Source organism: Radiomyces spectabilis (assembly GCF_025331425.1).
Source record: "Radiomyces spectabilis strain NRRL 2753 chromosome Unknown BYT42scaffold_6, whole genome shotgun sequence".
NCBI lineage: Eukaryota > Fungi > Mucoromycota > Mucoromycetes > Mucorales > Radiomycetaceae > Radiomyces > Radiomyces spectabilis.
In genome coordinates this window covers 1,655,242-1,669,512 of record NW_026251931.1, presented here as the reverse complement: position 1 = coordinate 1,669,512, position 14,271 = coordinate 1,655,242, and the positions used below count along the sequence as shown (strand labels likewise).

The 14,271-nt window shown below is 44.7% G+C and overlaps 8 protein-coding genes across 8 annotated transcripts; 5 read left to right on the top strand and 3 right to left on the bottom strand.

The window, feature by feature from the left end:
• Positions 1-783: 783 nt before the first annotated feature.
• BYT42DRAFT_613958 (uncharacterized protein) lies at positions 784-1,158 on the top strand (the record flags this gene model as incomplete). The annotated part of the gene is made up of 1 exon (XM_051571797.1): positions 784-1,158. One exon carries the CDS (start codon positions 784-786, stop codon positions 1,156-1,158), a length of 375 nt encoding a protein of 124 aa, XP_051424024.1.
• Positions 1,159-2,209: 1,051 nt separating this feature from the next.
• On the top strand, positions 2,210-2,710 carry BYT42DRAFT_477736 (uncharacterized protein; the record flags this gene model as incomplete). The annotated part of the gene is made up of 1 exon (XM_051563645.1): positions 2,210-2,710. A coding segment is annotated over one exon (501 nt), but the record flags the coding sequence as incomplete, so codon positions are not given.
• Positions 2,711-2,764: 54 nt separating this feature from the next.
• Positions 2,765-4,021, top strand: BYT42DRAFT_604986 (uncharacterized protein; the record flags this gene model as incomplete). Its single annotated transcript, XM_051571111.1, has 2 exons — positions 2,765-3,656; positions 4,011-4,021. The coding sequence occupies exons 1-2, from the start codon at positions 2,867-2,869 to the stop codon at positions 4,019-4,021; spliced, it is 801 nt and encodes a 266-aa protein (XP_051424022.1). The 5' UTR covers positions 2,765-2,866.
• A 586-nt stretch (positions 4,022-4,607) lies between these two features.
• On the bottom strand, positions 4,608-5,916 carry BYT42DRAFT_644903 (thioredoxin-like protein). The gene is made up of 4 exons (XM_051572642.1): positions 5,727-5,916; positions 5,482-5,666; positions 5,306-5,414; positions 4,608-5,228 (listed from the first exon to the last, which is right to left on the bottom strand). Exons 1-4 carry the CDS (start codon positions 5,855-5,857, stop codon positions 4,976-4,978), a joined length of 678 nt encoding a protein of 225 aa, XP_051424021.1. The 5' UTR covers positions 5,858-5,916; the 3' UTR covers positions 4,608-4,975.
• Positions 5,917-6,566: 650 nt separating this feature from the next.
• Positions 6,567-7,521, bottom strand: BYT42DRAFT_496024 (Phytochelatin synthase-domain-containing protein; the record flags this gene model as incomplete). The annotated part of the gene is made up of 2 exons (XM_051564394.1): positions 6,567-7,111; positions 7,194-7,521. 2 exons carry the CDS (start codon positions 7,519-7,521, stop codon positions 6,567-6,569), a joined length of 873 nt encoding a protein of 290 aa, XP_051424020.1.
• Positions 7,522-9,706: 2,185 nt separating this feature from the next.
• BYT42DRAFT_636322 (uncharacterized protein) lies at positions 9,707-10,120 on the top strand (the record flags this gene model as incomplete). The annotated part of the gene is made up of 1 exon (XM_051572498.1): positions 9,707-10,120. One exon carries the CDS (start codon positions 9,707-9,709, stop codon positions 10,118-10,120), a length of 414 nt encoding a protein of 137 aa, XP_051424019.1.
• A 41-nt stretch (positions 10,121-10,161) lies between these two features.
• Positions 10,162-11,295, top strand: BYT42DRAFT_636318 (uncharacterized protein). The gene is made up of 2 exons (XM_051572497.1): positions 10,162-11,048; positions 11,104-11,295. The coding sequence occupies exons 1-2, from the start codon at positions 10,342-10,344 to the stop codon at positions 11,285-11,287; spliced, it is 891 nt and encodes a 296-aa protein (XP_051424018.1). The 5' UTR covers positions 10,162-10,341; the 3' UTR covers positions 11,288-11,295.
• Positions 11,296-12,572: 1,277 nt separating this feature from the next.
• Positions 12,573-13,181, bottom strand: BYT42DRAFT_478766 (uncharacterized protein; the record flags this gene model as incomplete). The annotated part of the gene is made up of 2 exons (XM_051563659.1): positions 12,573-12,727; positions 13,031-13,181. Coding segments are annotated over 2 exons (306 nt in total), but the record flags the coding sequence as incomplete, so codon positions are not given.
• Between the last annotated feature and the right edge of the window lie 1,090 nt (positions 13,182-14,271).

Below are 14,271 nucleotides of genomic sequence, written 5' to 3'. Positions count from 1 at the left end.
GAGGACGGATTTTGGGCAAGAGGATTTATTGGAAGTCTTTATTGAACAGAGGGATCATGGTACAAGTAAAACAAAGAGGTCTATCCTGTTGTATCTCTTCTAAGCGAAGTTTTTCATTTTATTTTTCTTTTTATATGAAGTGGCGTGTGGTCGTCCACAGGACATTAAGCCCACTTTTTATTTTATTATTCAACCCACAAAGGGCTGAGAAAAAGAATAATAAAGGCAAAAAGCCTTTTTTATTTTTCATTTACCTTTGTTGCGATTAAAAAGCAAACCCACCGACATACCTTCCACAATGACCGCGCTGATGACTAGTCAGGCGCCCAAAGGGAAGAGCCAACGGGAACGAAAACAATCTTCTTCAGAGGATGGCCAATCCTATCATTAGAAGATGGTTTTCGGATTTTTCGCCATACCCCGAATGCTTTACCAAAAACCGGAGCGTTCATCATTACCAGTGACCACCAGCCTAGCAGCCCCTGATTCCGAACTGGCGCACAAAAGAAAAAAAGAGATGATAAGAAACGCCCTCTTTTTATATCTTTTGGCGGACCTTCGATTTGTGACACCCCACGATCCCAGTCAACCGTATCTATCTACCTACAAAGACACATCGGCTATTGATTACATATTCATGCCTGATATGCTACGCCATCTTAGCTCTACCCCAACCACCCCTATTCCTAAACCCCAGTTGGACTGACCACTCTTTGATATCCTTCACCTTACATTGGCCTCAACCTGTTGCGGGCCGACGAGAGACGGCGTGCCACCCACTTCATGCCCGCTCCTCCGCCTTTCGCGCCAAAGTTCACTATGATCCGACTCAAGCTCACCTCAAACTTCTTGCCCAGCATATCCCCCAGGCCGCTTGGGATCGTGCCAAAAAAAGTAATTAAACAGTCATGCCGACAGCACGGTCGTTATGAAGCTACCCGCCGTCAACGCTTGGCACGCAACCTGAAAAGCCAACGCAACAAGATGCTGCGCGCTCGAAAACGATTCAATGAAGCACCGCCCCAACTGACAGACATTTGCCGACAACTGGCAGAAGTTCAATCCGAGATTGTTTACATCCAGTCTCTCAAAGCCAATATGCGGTGGCGTGAACAAGGAGAAACTTCCGCGGGCTATATCAAACAAGCAACCCACTAACGAGTAGCTCAACGCAATATCCAAGAACTTACACACCCAATAACCGGCGAAACCAAGTTCACCTTGGAGCCTTGCGCCTTTTACCAACAGTAATATACCCCTGAACCTGTCGATGAGGTGGCAACGAGCGACCTGTTGGAGAACCTACCCTTTTCCTGTGGCCTGCCTCCCGCCCTTCGCGCTTCACTGGTACAAGACATCACCTTGGATGAACTCTAAACAGCAGTCAACCGATCGCCCCGTCAAAGCAGCCCCGGACTCGATGGCTTACCGTATCCAATACTGGCGCTTCTGATTCATCATCCTTTGTATTCTGGCCTAGCTGTTCAAGTATATAATGCTGCCCTCAAGGAGGCCTGTTTTCCACGTTCTTGGTCCAACACATGTGTGCGTCTTCTACCGAAAAAAGGGCACTTAACCTCACTCTCCAACTAGCGTCCGATCGCTTTTGATTAACACGGGGACGCAAAGATATTTACCAGAGTCCTGAACAACCGAGTGGTGTTCATTGGGCAGCACATCATCAGTCCGTTCCAAACCGGTTTCGTCCCGTGCCGCTTCATTGCCCATCATGGTATGGCCGTTAAACTCGCCATGGACCACGCCTCTCGCTTCGCCTCCAGTGACATCGGTCTGTCATTAGACATGGAAGCCTATGACCGAGTTCATCCGTCCTACTTAAACCGGTGCCTCGATCGCTGGGGGGTTTCCTCAGACCATTATGACTCGCATACAGAAGCTGTTTTTTGGCACGACGATCCGTATCAACGTCAACGGTGCTTTATCACCTTCTATTCATTAACAGCGGGGTGTGCGCCAAGGCGATCCATTGTCACCCATTCTCTTCAATCTAGCGCTCGAGCCCCTGGTTCAACGCGTATTACATGACCAGTCCATCCAAAGCTTCGCCATTGATCGACCATTGCCCTCACTAGATAATCGTGAAGCACAGCTAAAAATCCTCGCCTCTGCTGATGACTGTTTCATTTCCTACATAACACCGCCGACATCGAACGCCTGATGACCCACCTCCGAACATATATGTAAACCCAATGCCAAGATCAACCTTGATAAAACATATGCCATTTCGCTTTCAGGTCAGCCGTCGTCACAGTGGTGTACGAGTCTCGCCACCTACGGCATCCATTCGTGGTACGACCGTTCAAGCGACAGTCCTCTAATCTACCTTGGCTACCCATTGTCATCCACGCCCCGTCAACGCGATCACTTCTTCACCGCCATCCTTCAAAAAGTGGAGAAAGCCTGCCAGCTTCAATGGCAACGGATACTTTCGGTTCTAGGTCGAGCCACGGCATTAAATGTGTTGATTCTATCCACTTTGCGGCATGTTCTACGTGTGTGCCCAGTACCAAAGTCCTTCATGGATCGCCTCCGATGTCTTAGTCATGGTTTCTTGACCAAGGGGATGTTTCCTAGAGTTTTGTATCACACTCGTATACAACAACGTTCTCACGGCGGACTAGCTGTCTTACACCCACCGGCCCAAGCTTTAGCCTGGCAACTACGTTGGCTCCAACCACTGTTCGATCTGCACCATCCACATTGGTCCTACATACACAGCTGGATTCTTCACCATCTCCACCACTGGAGCAATGCCCAAGACCCTTATTTGTGTTTGTTATACCCTCGCCTGCGTCGACAATTTTTCACTACCCCTATTTCCATTGTTAGTAACCTAAGCGCTACCATGGATCTTTTTCAAGACAACTTCATTCAGGCTACCATCGATCCCAAGATCATCTTACAACTACCCCTGTTGGATATCATTCTCAAACCCCCACAACCACACACTGCTCCCGTGGCGTCTGTGATTGCTGCAGCCTCTCGGCAATGCATTTTGGTGTCTGATGTGCTAAGTTTTGATCCCACTAATAACTGCCTTCGTCGAAAACATCACAACAAGCTTCCTCGGTGTCGACGCGCCATCACCCAACTCGTGAAGCTATTGAACTCTTGGCAGATACTATTTCGGCCTTTCGTGATCAGTGCCTGCGCTCCTGCCCCAACCACCTCAGACGAAGCCCTTGTCGCCTCGACGACAGCTGATGCCCAATGCTTGTTTTCATGGCGGTCCTTTGGCCCTCTGAATCTCATACTCGTTCGCCCTAGAACGCTTCGACGGCAGATTCTGGCTGCCAATCATCCCCATGAGCCTCCCGCCACCACCTTGACACTATGGGCCCGCTTTTGGTCTATCTCTTTAACCTCCGTCACCCGTAACTTATGGTGCCGAATCCTGCATTCGAAGCTACCTAGTCGCACGTTCCTTCACCGACTGCTTCCGGCCGTTCACATCACCGACGAATGCGCTATCTGCACTATTTCGACTGACACACCCATCCACTTCCTATACCAATGCCCCCTTAAACGAGTGGTTTGGGAGAGTATATGGCCCGATCTACTGCTCCTCCCAGTCAACGAAACACAGATCCTCAAGGCTCTCTATCAGCTCAATTTCCCTCGAGATCCTCCCGACTGTAAGAGTGTTATAATCATTTTTGCATCCTTCACGGGATTTGGTCGGCTCACTGGGCCTTTATCTTCCGTCACACTGTGTTCAATCCTGAAGAGGTAATCAACCGCATCCACAAGTTGATCTCGCGACGGATCGTTGAATTACAGCTACCTTCCCTCTAAAAGTAATTTTTCTTCGCCTCATTCCCTCCACCTCTCCTTAGGACGTGGTTACGAATAAAAACTCGACGCACATTGCGCGCCTACAAAAAAAAAATTCTTTCGCGTAAGCGATACAAAGAGGGACTGCGCCATGAAGCTTATGCTGCCATCAGCAATCCATGTCCACTATAGTCACTCTATAACGTGCAGTATAGCCTGGGGTTGACTCCTGATTGCGAAATGTTGAGACGTTGCGCAGTCTTACCTTTTTCTTTTTTTTTATCTATGTTGTATTTTTATCTATGTTGTAATGATAGGATGTTTCCCTACGTTGCCCTGCTCCTTTGTGTCAGTTTTATTTTCTGTAACAGTGTACTCAGTATGGTTGTGACAATAAACGCTCACGTATTATTCCACGAAACCGAGTTGTCCGTCTCAGGTGGCCTTGTTGTAATGGCAACAAAACACGGAGAGCGCAATGTCGGACCCATGTGAGCATGTCCGCAGCAAGGATGTTTTTTGCTTGCGTTGAAAATGTTCTTACAGATGTGCAAACGATCGAAACATGCAGCAGCGCAGAAACAACACCTGTTTTCCGTTTGCGATGTGGTATATTTTGGCATGAACTGATTCACCTGCAGGACCACCGTTATCTCCTCTTTAAAAATTGGTCTTCCTTCTCCGCTGCTCTGCACAGTGACAAGTTGGACTGTTTTATGTTCGATAAAACGATGCTGTCGTTTGTGCTTTTGATTCGAATGAATCTTGGCAAAGCAAGAAGGCACTGCTCGATTTTGCGCTCACTTTTTTGGAATTCTCCATCGTCATTTTTATTAGACAGCAATATCGCAACACGTGCCGTAGTAAAGATGGTTGATGTTACGTTAAGATCCCACATACACTTCAAGGTCTAGTAAGTAAACCAACATTTGTCGACTTCATATTTGCCTCAACTGTGCTTTCTCCGAAGTAAGTTTGATGAAAACTGTATTCCAGACACTGATTGGGTTTTTTACTCTGGGTAAATAGCAAAATTAACGGAAAATCTTACAGAGCGAGTTCGATGTGAGCTGGGATCCAGATGATTCTCACCCCCATGGTTTTCAGCGACAAAAAGAAGTGAAAATGCATGCGTCTATCGTGTCCTCTATGTCATGAACCATATGAACGATGACCTTCTCTAATCGTTGCGTTTGGACCGACGTTTTCTCGCTTTCTCCTGCGGTAATGCCGGGGAAGCGGTAGTGGTAGAAGAAACGGCGGGATCACGGTCTTCCGGAGTTCTCGTCACCTCCTCACGTACGTTACCACCCACTTTCCATGATAATCCAACCACAGCAATGAGCAATCCGGTTAACAGCCCCACCATGCCCCACGGAGAGGTTTGCGTCAACCATTTCGTGGCTTTACCGATATAACCGACAAGGGTACCGCTATTCCACAGTATGTATGAGTCTGTTTGCATCCATCATCAGGTTCTCCTATTGTCACATGCATTTGATATACTTACAACAGGCTGTAAGGAGATAATAGCCCAGATGAAGGCTTGACGTCTCTCCACTCTTCGTTTTCCAAAAATTTGACAATCATATCCGGCATACGTGCAGTGACCGGACGAACTTTTTTTTACGAAAGTCAACCTCAGTCGATAACCTTTTTTGAGAAACAGCAACCCATGAAGCATACCTTGGTGATCCTTAATGTGCACAACGGTCGGAATGCGTGATACGAAAAAGCGCGCCGACAATCCTGGATTTTGACTGTAGTCGATGGTGCCGAATTGTGTAGGACGTCCGTGAGAGCTCATGATACGTTCCACTGCTTCAAACTTGGGTTGAAAAGCTCGGCATGCACCGCAATTTGTACCAAAGCTAGAGATTTTTCGGTCAGCCATCGCGGGCCTTGTCCCAATGGACCCACACCCCACTTACAATTCAAGCACCCATTCGTCGGATTTTTTAACAAGGGTATCAAAATTCTCGTCGGTTATCTGTACAATATCAGCTACGGCCAACGCCGCGCAGGCAAGTAGAAGAAAGCAAACGAAGCGAGCAATATTCATTGAGGAAAACCACTTGAACCTGAAGTCGCATTTTTGAAACTACAAAACTGGTTCTTCTCAATTATTTTTAAAACACCGCACACAGCTGGACGGATTTTCATTGTTCATCACTGCAAGAAAGAAAGCAATGTAAGCGATGAAAAACAGTCATTGGTAGCTCACCCATGCTGTCATAGTAACGTCTACGCATTGCTAAGGAGCTCATGATGCAATACATGATATGATTGAACGATAAACTGACGTATTTACAAAATGGTCACGCTTTCTCTTTTAAAGAGGGTTTGTTTGCCTCGCTCTGTCCCTTTTTGTAACATACTTTTTTCGTCTAGAACAGGATATTGTATCGATGGTACTGTGATAACACGTTTACTACCGTAGGGACTGTACAAAAAGCAAGCTGCTATTTCCCATGGAGCTATGAGCCATGTGTTACCAAGATAGGTCAGACAATGAAATACGATCAGAATGAAATATGGACAGGTTTGGTAATTTATAGTGGAGAATGATGGTTATGGATTATTTGGAAATTCCAAAAACAGAATTGAGTACAGCTAGTTTAGGCTAGAAAGGGAAACGAGCGATTATGAAGTAATGTTACAAGTGAAGTGATATATATAAAGGAAATGGGATAATGCAGGTTGTTGGAAACGGAACGATTGTAATATAATGGGAAGCGGATGGATGGAAGGACGGGGAAGAAAAAAAAAAGTTATTGAGATTGCACTGCCCGGTTACTGCAGGCACGTCGCGTACATGTCTGGCAGCGAAGCAGATGCGATACACTGCCGGGTCGCAAAATAAAGTAACCTCGTGATAAACCGATGGATTCCTTGTCCAGCATGGCTTCATACAGTGTTCGCGTATCTACCCAAACGCTAGGATATTGATCACGGGCTACATCCATAATAAGGGCCATGCCTTCCGTAGCGTTGTATCCGCCAATGGGGCTAAAGTGACTTTCACCTGGCTGGCCAAGACGGGAACGGCTGTAGTTGATCACCATTTGCGAATTGGGATTCGAAGTGACGTATTGCAAGTCCGACAGGAATTGACGGTAACCAGCCGAGCTGGCTCTTCTTGCATCCACATCACAATGTGCTTGAGCTAGACACCGAAATTCGTCGAAGGGAATACCATGTTGGCTAATAGCTTCTTTTGGAGAACAAGTCTGCATCTGATCACCAGAGAACCATCGCCAGTTGCCTTTCCAGATTCGTTTGGGATCGATCTCCAGTGCATTCAGAGACATGGCCACTAAATGATAAAGATCAGTGTGAGTCTTTTGAGATGACTTTTTTACAGGCCACGTGAAAAATAAAAAATAGAAAAAACTTACGTGAAGTCATCCCAGCTTTAGCCGGTGAAGACTGCGCCGAAAAGTTGCCCATTAATTTAAAGAAGCTTTCTGCTCGTCCTTGGTCCATGGCGCCACGAAACAGTCGCTTTCCTTCTGCGGAAGTGAAATTCACCAGTGATTTTCTAGGTGTTGATGATGGAAGGGTATGAATGATGTCCTGGACTGGATGTTTGAGACTGTGCACTGCGGTGGTGGCCTGACGGTAGGCTTGGGAACCTGGAAACCAGGTCCGGGGTAACCTGCTTGATTTCAGGGAAATGCAAGTATCAAAGTTTCGACGAGCCAAACAAAAGGTACGTGAAGCCATGATGGAAATAAATGAAAATGATGAAGAATGCAAAAAGTGAAAAAAAAGAGAAAATGATTGTTTATCAGATGAAATAGATTTATAGTTTCGACTGGCGCAGTGATTGGCGTAACATCTTATCAGATTTTTTTCCCAATTTCACAATTGGAACTCCGTGTCCATTAAAATCAAGGGAACAAAAAAACTTTTTTCTATCTCAGATCCATCTGATAAAGATCGCAACTTCCCAAAGGGCAGGAGCCCTATTTCGACACAGTGCGTTATCAGATTCTCCCGATAATATTTACCCCGCTTTTCTACTTCTTACATGGCCGCTTTTGATTTTCCGCCTTGGTAACTTCTATTTTTCCGTTCAACTAGACTAAAAAATCTCTGATATGGCAACTTGGAGAGATAAGAAATAAAGTTTGTATTGAAAAAGGCAAGTTGAAACCTTGTGCGTCATGTGTACTGTGCGTCATGTGTACAGAGCATCCTTATCCAACATTTTTGACGGCGGCTGCAATTGACACGAGTGATGATGGCAAGACCCATCAGTACACAGTTATTGACATGTGTCGAATCCAAACCATGATCGGATATCGAATATCTTTTTTCTCTGATAAGACTGCTTTTAGGCAAGTTTATCGTCCGAAGGAAAACAAAGGATCTAATGGCGAACTAACCAACAAGTGTGTCTGAGCAAGAAAATTTACGTGTCTTTATCATCATACAAAAAGGCATGTCAAGCTGCTTCTGCAGAATAATGACATTTTTTTTAGCAATCGGATGCAACTATTTTTACAACGTACGATGAACGAGTGCGCAGCTAGAACATGCAGAGACGGTGTCACCATTGGAACCCCTGGTTTTCAAAAATGGGAACAAAACATCCCATATTATATCATCGTGTGCGTTGTTAGGTTACAATACTGTAGTGCAAAAAATCGGTAAATGCTCTGCTAGGAAGCAGCGTGCAACAGATCTATTTTTGAGCCAACAGTGTAGCGATGAAAAACAACGTGGATGAACAAGGTCTGATCCGAACAGCAATCGAAGGAAGTCGCCAACTTTTACAAAGACACATGGGTTCTGCTGAACATGACACAGCGGGTCCAATAGACCTTAACCGTGCTTCATAAACTTTGCCTTTGAGGCCAGGTGCCACAAGATTCAGCACAGATCGCTCCTGGTGCTCCGCCTCGAAAAATCCTTGTTCCAAAAAGCAACAAAAGCGCCATCAAACGTTCATTATTCGAAGCGCTATTCCGCATGCGTTGCAGACGAAATATATGAAGATCGAGAACATTATTCTTAGTGGCGATCGCGACACTGCCCCTTCGACGTCGTCTCATCTAAAGTGCATTTTGACTTTCTACTCGGAAGAGATCGCACCAATTTTGTCGAGCAGATCAGGCTCGTCACTTTTCTGAACTTGGAAGAACGAGGAACACAACAATTGCAAGACCACCTCATCATTGAGCATCAGGTCTCAATTGTCAAGCTTTTGCGACATAGTCCATTTTAGATTTGCTTGATAGCCATAAGTCCCCCTAATTCTATTTTTTTTACGCAGGTCTACAATTTATCCATAGAAAGGGACAATCACCAATACCAAAAGAAAGATAGCAAAACATGACCCAATGCTACCAAGAAGATGCTAATCGTCGTCCACATACATCACTTTTTTTGACGCCTATACCCAGGTGCAAATACGCTTTGGCTTCATTGGTAGAGCGATCAGCGACAATTTTTGTGAAATCGATTGCTGAAAATGTTAAAGCAGTGAATCTTTCGATCGTTTGGCTTCGACTTACGAAAGGTTATTCAAGTAAGGTTTGCTTTCCCATGCGATCCCAAAAAATCATTCATTCACACTTTTTCAGAAACTGTTAAAAGGATGCCGAGAAATTGCTTGTTATATTTATGATATCCGATGGTCTTGAAAGCTTGCCTGAGCGGCCGTCATCATCCGTTGAATGCGCAGAATTGCTCAGTTCCACCATTATTCGCGACTACCTTTTTTTCCCTTGCCATATGCTGTGGCATATTTTTTTCACGATAAAGACTGAACAAAGACACAGGAATAAACGTCCAATAAGGGCGATTCATCGGAAATGCAGGATAGGAAGGCTAATACAGTGAACATAAACAATGTGAAGAAAAACTGGACAATGGACACCTTTTTGGATCATAAACTAAAAGGATGCCAACTCTTCAATATTTTTCTAACGCATATATGAACAATGTCAAGTATCGCTTTGGACAACATTTGCGGAGCCTGGTTAATCTCCTTCTTGACATCAAAAACCGGCGAAATAACCGGAAAGTACAATTGCAAAACGAGGGCTTATCTCAACGTGAAATATCAGCAAGACTCACAACAGAAATCTACGAGCCTGCTAAGAAGTTCAAGCTTGATATCGCTAGAAAAAATTCGCACATTGATTCTCCACTTCTACCACACTATGATTTTTTTCAGCCATTTTTCAATCCTGCATTTTATCGGTTATCGTGCTTATTTTCTCAACGAGGTTGGCGCTCCTTCACCTGCTTCCCGATTTGTACTGCCTGGTCGCCGCGGTACATGCTGATTGACACGCAGATCCTATATACGTAAATTCTCAATTTGAACCAAAGAAGCGTTGAAGGACTAAGCAACCTTGATCTGTGGAGCCGGGTCGTGGTCTCGACAGCAGACCTTTCAAGCAAACGAAGGGCAAAGGTTTGTCATTTTATGGAACTCTGCAGACTGATGGCGTAGGGGTGAGTGCCATCAAGCAAAATTTTGCAAGTCGCAAAGGAGGCCGGGAAAAAAAAGGCGAAGGTTCTCGGACGAAGATGTACCGTACGTTGACTCGCTTGCTCCAACTCAGCAACGATGCCTGGAGGGCCAGCAGTGTGTTGGTCGACCCAGGACGAAGAGATTTGCTTTTCTGCATGCACGAGTACTCCGAACCAAACGCAAGGATCCTCTATCGTTACACCTCTTGCCAGAAGGGGAATGAATTGAAGACGAAAAAGTACAGAAGGATCAGAGAAACATTAGTCAGCCAATTCCCAAATATCAAGATTGCCAAGGAAAAATTATCACAACATCCCATTTCAGTCAATGACCTCGAGACGTATTGTCAATCTACGGGAAACAGCAAGCGTATCTCGGGTACTATCGAATTTCTATGCGAACACGACGTCAAACCTATCAGGATACCCTCTTTTCCGAAAACTGCGCCTCTCAGGCTATTTCAATCAATGACAAGCAGATTCTCGATTGGCGAGAATCATAGATTTGTGCTTTGGGTGGGACCAGGCTTAATCATGGGAGATTGGTCGGCACCAAATGTCAAGTTCCATGAGCCGATCAGAGGTGTAGGCATGCGACGGATGCTCAAAAAACAAGGTTTCGAGGTGTACTTGCTCGATGGATTCAAAACGTCCTCGTGCTGTCCTGACTGCGGCGATCCGTTGGAAAATTTCAAGAAGGTGCCCAATCCCCGGCCATACCGACGAACGAAGCAGCCAGAAGTATTATGCCATGGTCTGTTAAGGTAACCAATGAAATTGGATTTGATATTGAATGTGCTTGCGCACGCTTATTCTTAGATGTACAAATCAAAAATGTAAACATGATCATGGGTATAAGTTATGGAATCGCGACTTGGCTGCAGTCCTTAATTTCCGCAAGATCCTGTTTGGCCATCGAGAGAATAACGAAAGGCCGATACTTTTCAAGAGGAAGCGGGCCGAAGCGGGAGCCTCGAGTAGCAAGATTCCAAAACATTCATAATATCATCCAGATCAGTTATCGCTGTTCCCACACCTAGATGCCCTAGGGGTAAGTGGATTATTTATTTCCAAAAGTTTGCCTCGCATGATGACTCATGCCTTGGTTTCTATTCATAATCTACTAGTAACAGACTATGATACAAACATACTGCAATTTCGCCAGTTTCCACATGAAGAGACTAAAATTGCTTGTCCTTGACCGGTCCATTTTACTCATGATCAAGTTACGAAACCCCATAACAATACAATACACACAAACCCTAATTTTCAAAAATCCAAATAAAATAAGGTTGTGGCCGGTTACAGATAAAATGAGGCGCCGTATGATGAGTATGAGTAATATACATCAATGGAAGAATAATACATGCCGCGCAAGAAAGACAGTGTATTTTATTATCTCGTAGGCCTTATTTACAAAGTAACAAAAAATCAGTGGCATCGTGGATTCGGCCTTCTGCTTGTGTGCCAGTGACATCATATGAAACGTTTTTGTCTGACCTATTGTCAACTTGTTCCATGATCGTCATCAACCGAAAATGGAAGAAAAAAAAAGTTGGTGTGATTGACAAAAAGTAGCACGATTATTCAAGGTGCAATGCAAGATGATGTGATGATACAGCGTTTGCCAGTGAATCCTGGCTAGACTGAAATCAATAATAACAAAAAAATTTAAAGTGCATGGAACACTCACTCCTGATCGCCCATTTTGGTAAAAGAAGCTGAAAACATGGATATATGGGTTATAAAAAAAGATTGGAATTTTTTTTTTTTCGAATATAACAATAAGATATAAATAAACAAAAAGTAGAATCATAGAAATCAATGTGAATGAGGACAGGAATTGAAAGAAGTGTATTATTTGAGGATGTTTATGGACAATTTTGCGGTAATAGAGAGAAAAAAAATAAAAGGGAAAAAAAGAAAAAGATTGAGGGAGAAAACGAAAAAAACTACATGGTGAACACACCGAAAGGCGTCTTTCCGTGACTGGTAGCGGTGACTTGATATTTATCACCAATGATACCTACTGAACGTTGCTTGAGGTGGAGGGGAGAGGACGAGAAATCGTGTAATGATTGTCTCGATGACTGTTGCTGGTCGTAGTTGAGAAGAGAGTAAGAGGGCAGAGGGCGATTGGAAGAATCATCTTGGGGCATGTCCACGTTGGAGGAGGATGGCCAAAACGGGGTTTGTTTTTCCATGCTGGGATTGGACACGTTGCAGAACATTGGTTTGGCGATAATTAACGGATCTTGTTTGACGGGTAAAGGACGATATGGCCGGTCCACCGTGCAAGTCCAGGGGGTCTGTCTAGCCCACAAAGAGCCCGCATCCGTCAAATCGGTCACGCCATTACCTTCCCAGCGTTTCCAACCGCCAGTCCAGCTGCGTACAAATTCAAGAAATCGGATTCTTTCCTCTTCCGAGATCACTGAAGTGGCTTGCGCGGCTTTGGCCAGTTCATTGTCGCAGGATCCCTCACGTGTTTGGGGGTCATCGGTGGTCGTGGTCATCATGGTATTTTCAGAAAGGCTGGAGGTTTGCGAAGTGGAGATGGAGTGTTCAGAGGTGGTGGGGGAGGTGGAACGCGGCGTCGACGCGCCAGAGAGCGAAAGATCGATCGAAGACATGGGACGCGATCGGGAAGCAGGGGAAATGGTTGTATGACGATGATTTCGTAGAGCGCTGTCGGCTTTCGACGGCAAAGAACGGTTGTAGCCATCGAGACCGCCTCGCAACGAACGATTGGTATCAGCCCCCGTGGATTTTGGACGGCCGTTGGGTCGTTTTTTGGTCTCGACTTTGGGCACCAAAGCTTTCAAACGTTCGATCTCTTTCTGGTAGTCCACAAAAGCGTCCATGCCCGCAAAAGGATCGTTGGCGATTTTCTTCTTGGTAGTCACATCGGTCCAAATGGAAGAATTCTTTTTCTTGTCATCTTCACCCGAAAAATCGTCCTCGTCGCTATCCATCTTGGTGCGTGGCAACCCCTTGGTCGTCCAGGGAGACGAAGGTTGCGGTGGCTGTTTCTTTAAACGAATACGACGGTCATTGGCATCAGAAGAAGCCAAGGGTGTCTGCTTGGCAGGTCTAGACATGAAATCGTAAGCAGGAGCCATGGCGGTCGTTGGTAACGTGGAGGTAGTAGAAGAGTGGATGATGTGGAGGAATAAAAAATATTGCAGAACAAGTAGAGATACGACAAAAAAAGTCTATAGATTATATAAAAGAGGTGGAAAGCGAAAACCAAAAAAAAAGAACAAGTGAGAAAAAAAAGAAAAAAAAAAGCGAAAAAATTAGACGAAGGACGAGGATGTGTGAGTGAGTCTGTGAAAAAAAGAGGTGTAGGTATGTACAGCGACGTTGAATAGGAATATGAATAGAAGTAAAGGAAAACCCAATCAGAAGACGAGTGAAAATAAAGAGATAAGTAAGATGAAGACAATGGGAATTAACAGGACATTATACAATGGGGAGGAACAACCACCACGACCAAGACGATGTTCACGGTGAGAAAAAAAAAGAAAAAAAAAAGGGTGGGGTCACCAATAAAGCAGGAGCGTTCAAACAAAAGAACACCGCAGCAAAAAAAACAAAAAAAGCTGTCAGCTGGCCAAGCCACCATAAGATGACGTCAAGAGCCAGGAAAAAGATTTTTCCGAAAAAAGAGTCGTTCTGAAAACGAAGATCAGCATCAAATCGAGACTATTCCGCATCATCAACATTTTGTAGGAACGAAGTATGCGTGAAAGTGTTAATTTCTCTTTAGAATAAGCGACAATAACCAGAAAACTTAAAAGCTTATGAAATGACAAAATTTGTTGAATAAACTACCTCTTGACATCCTCATGAAGAATGATTATCTATGTTTTCAGTAGCATGCTAAATACGTGCTCCCTTGTAGATCTAGCAATGCTGTTGCCTGCTTTTAGATAAGTTAGTCGTTCCCAATTTCTGGCTCATGCATGATCCAAAAGACCTGGC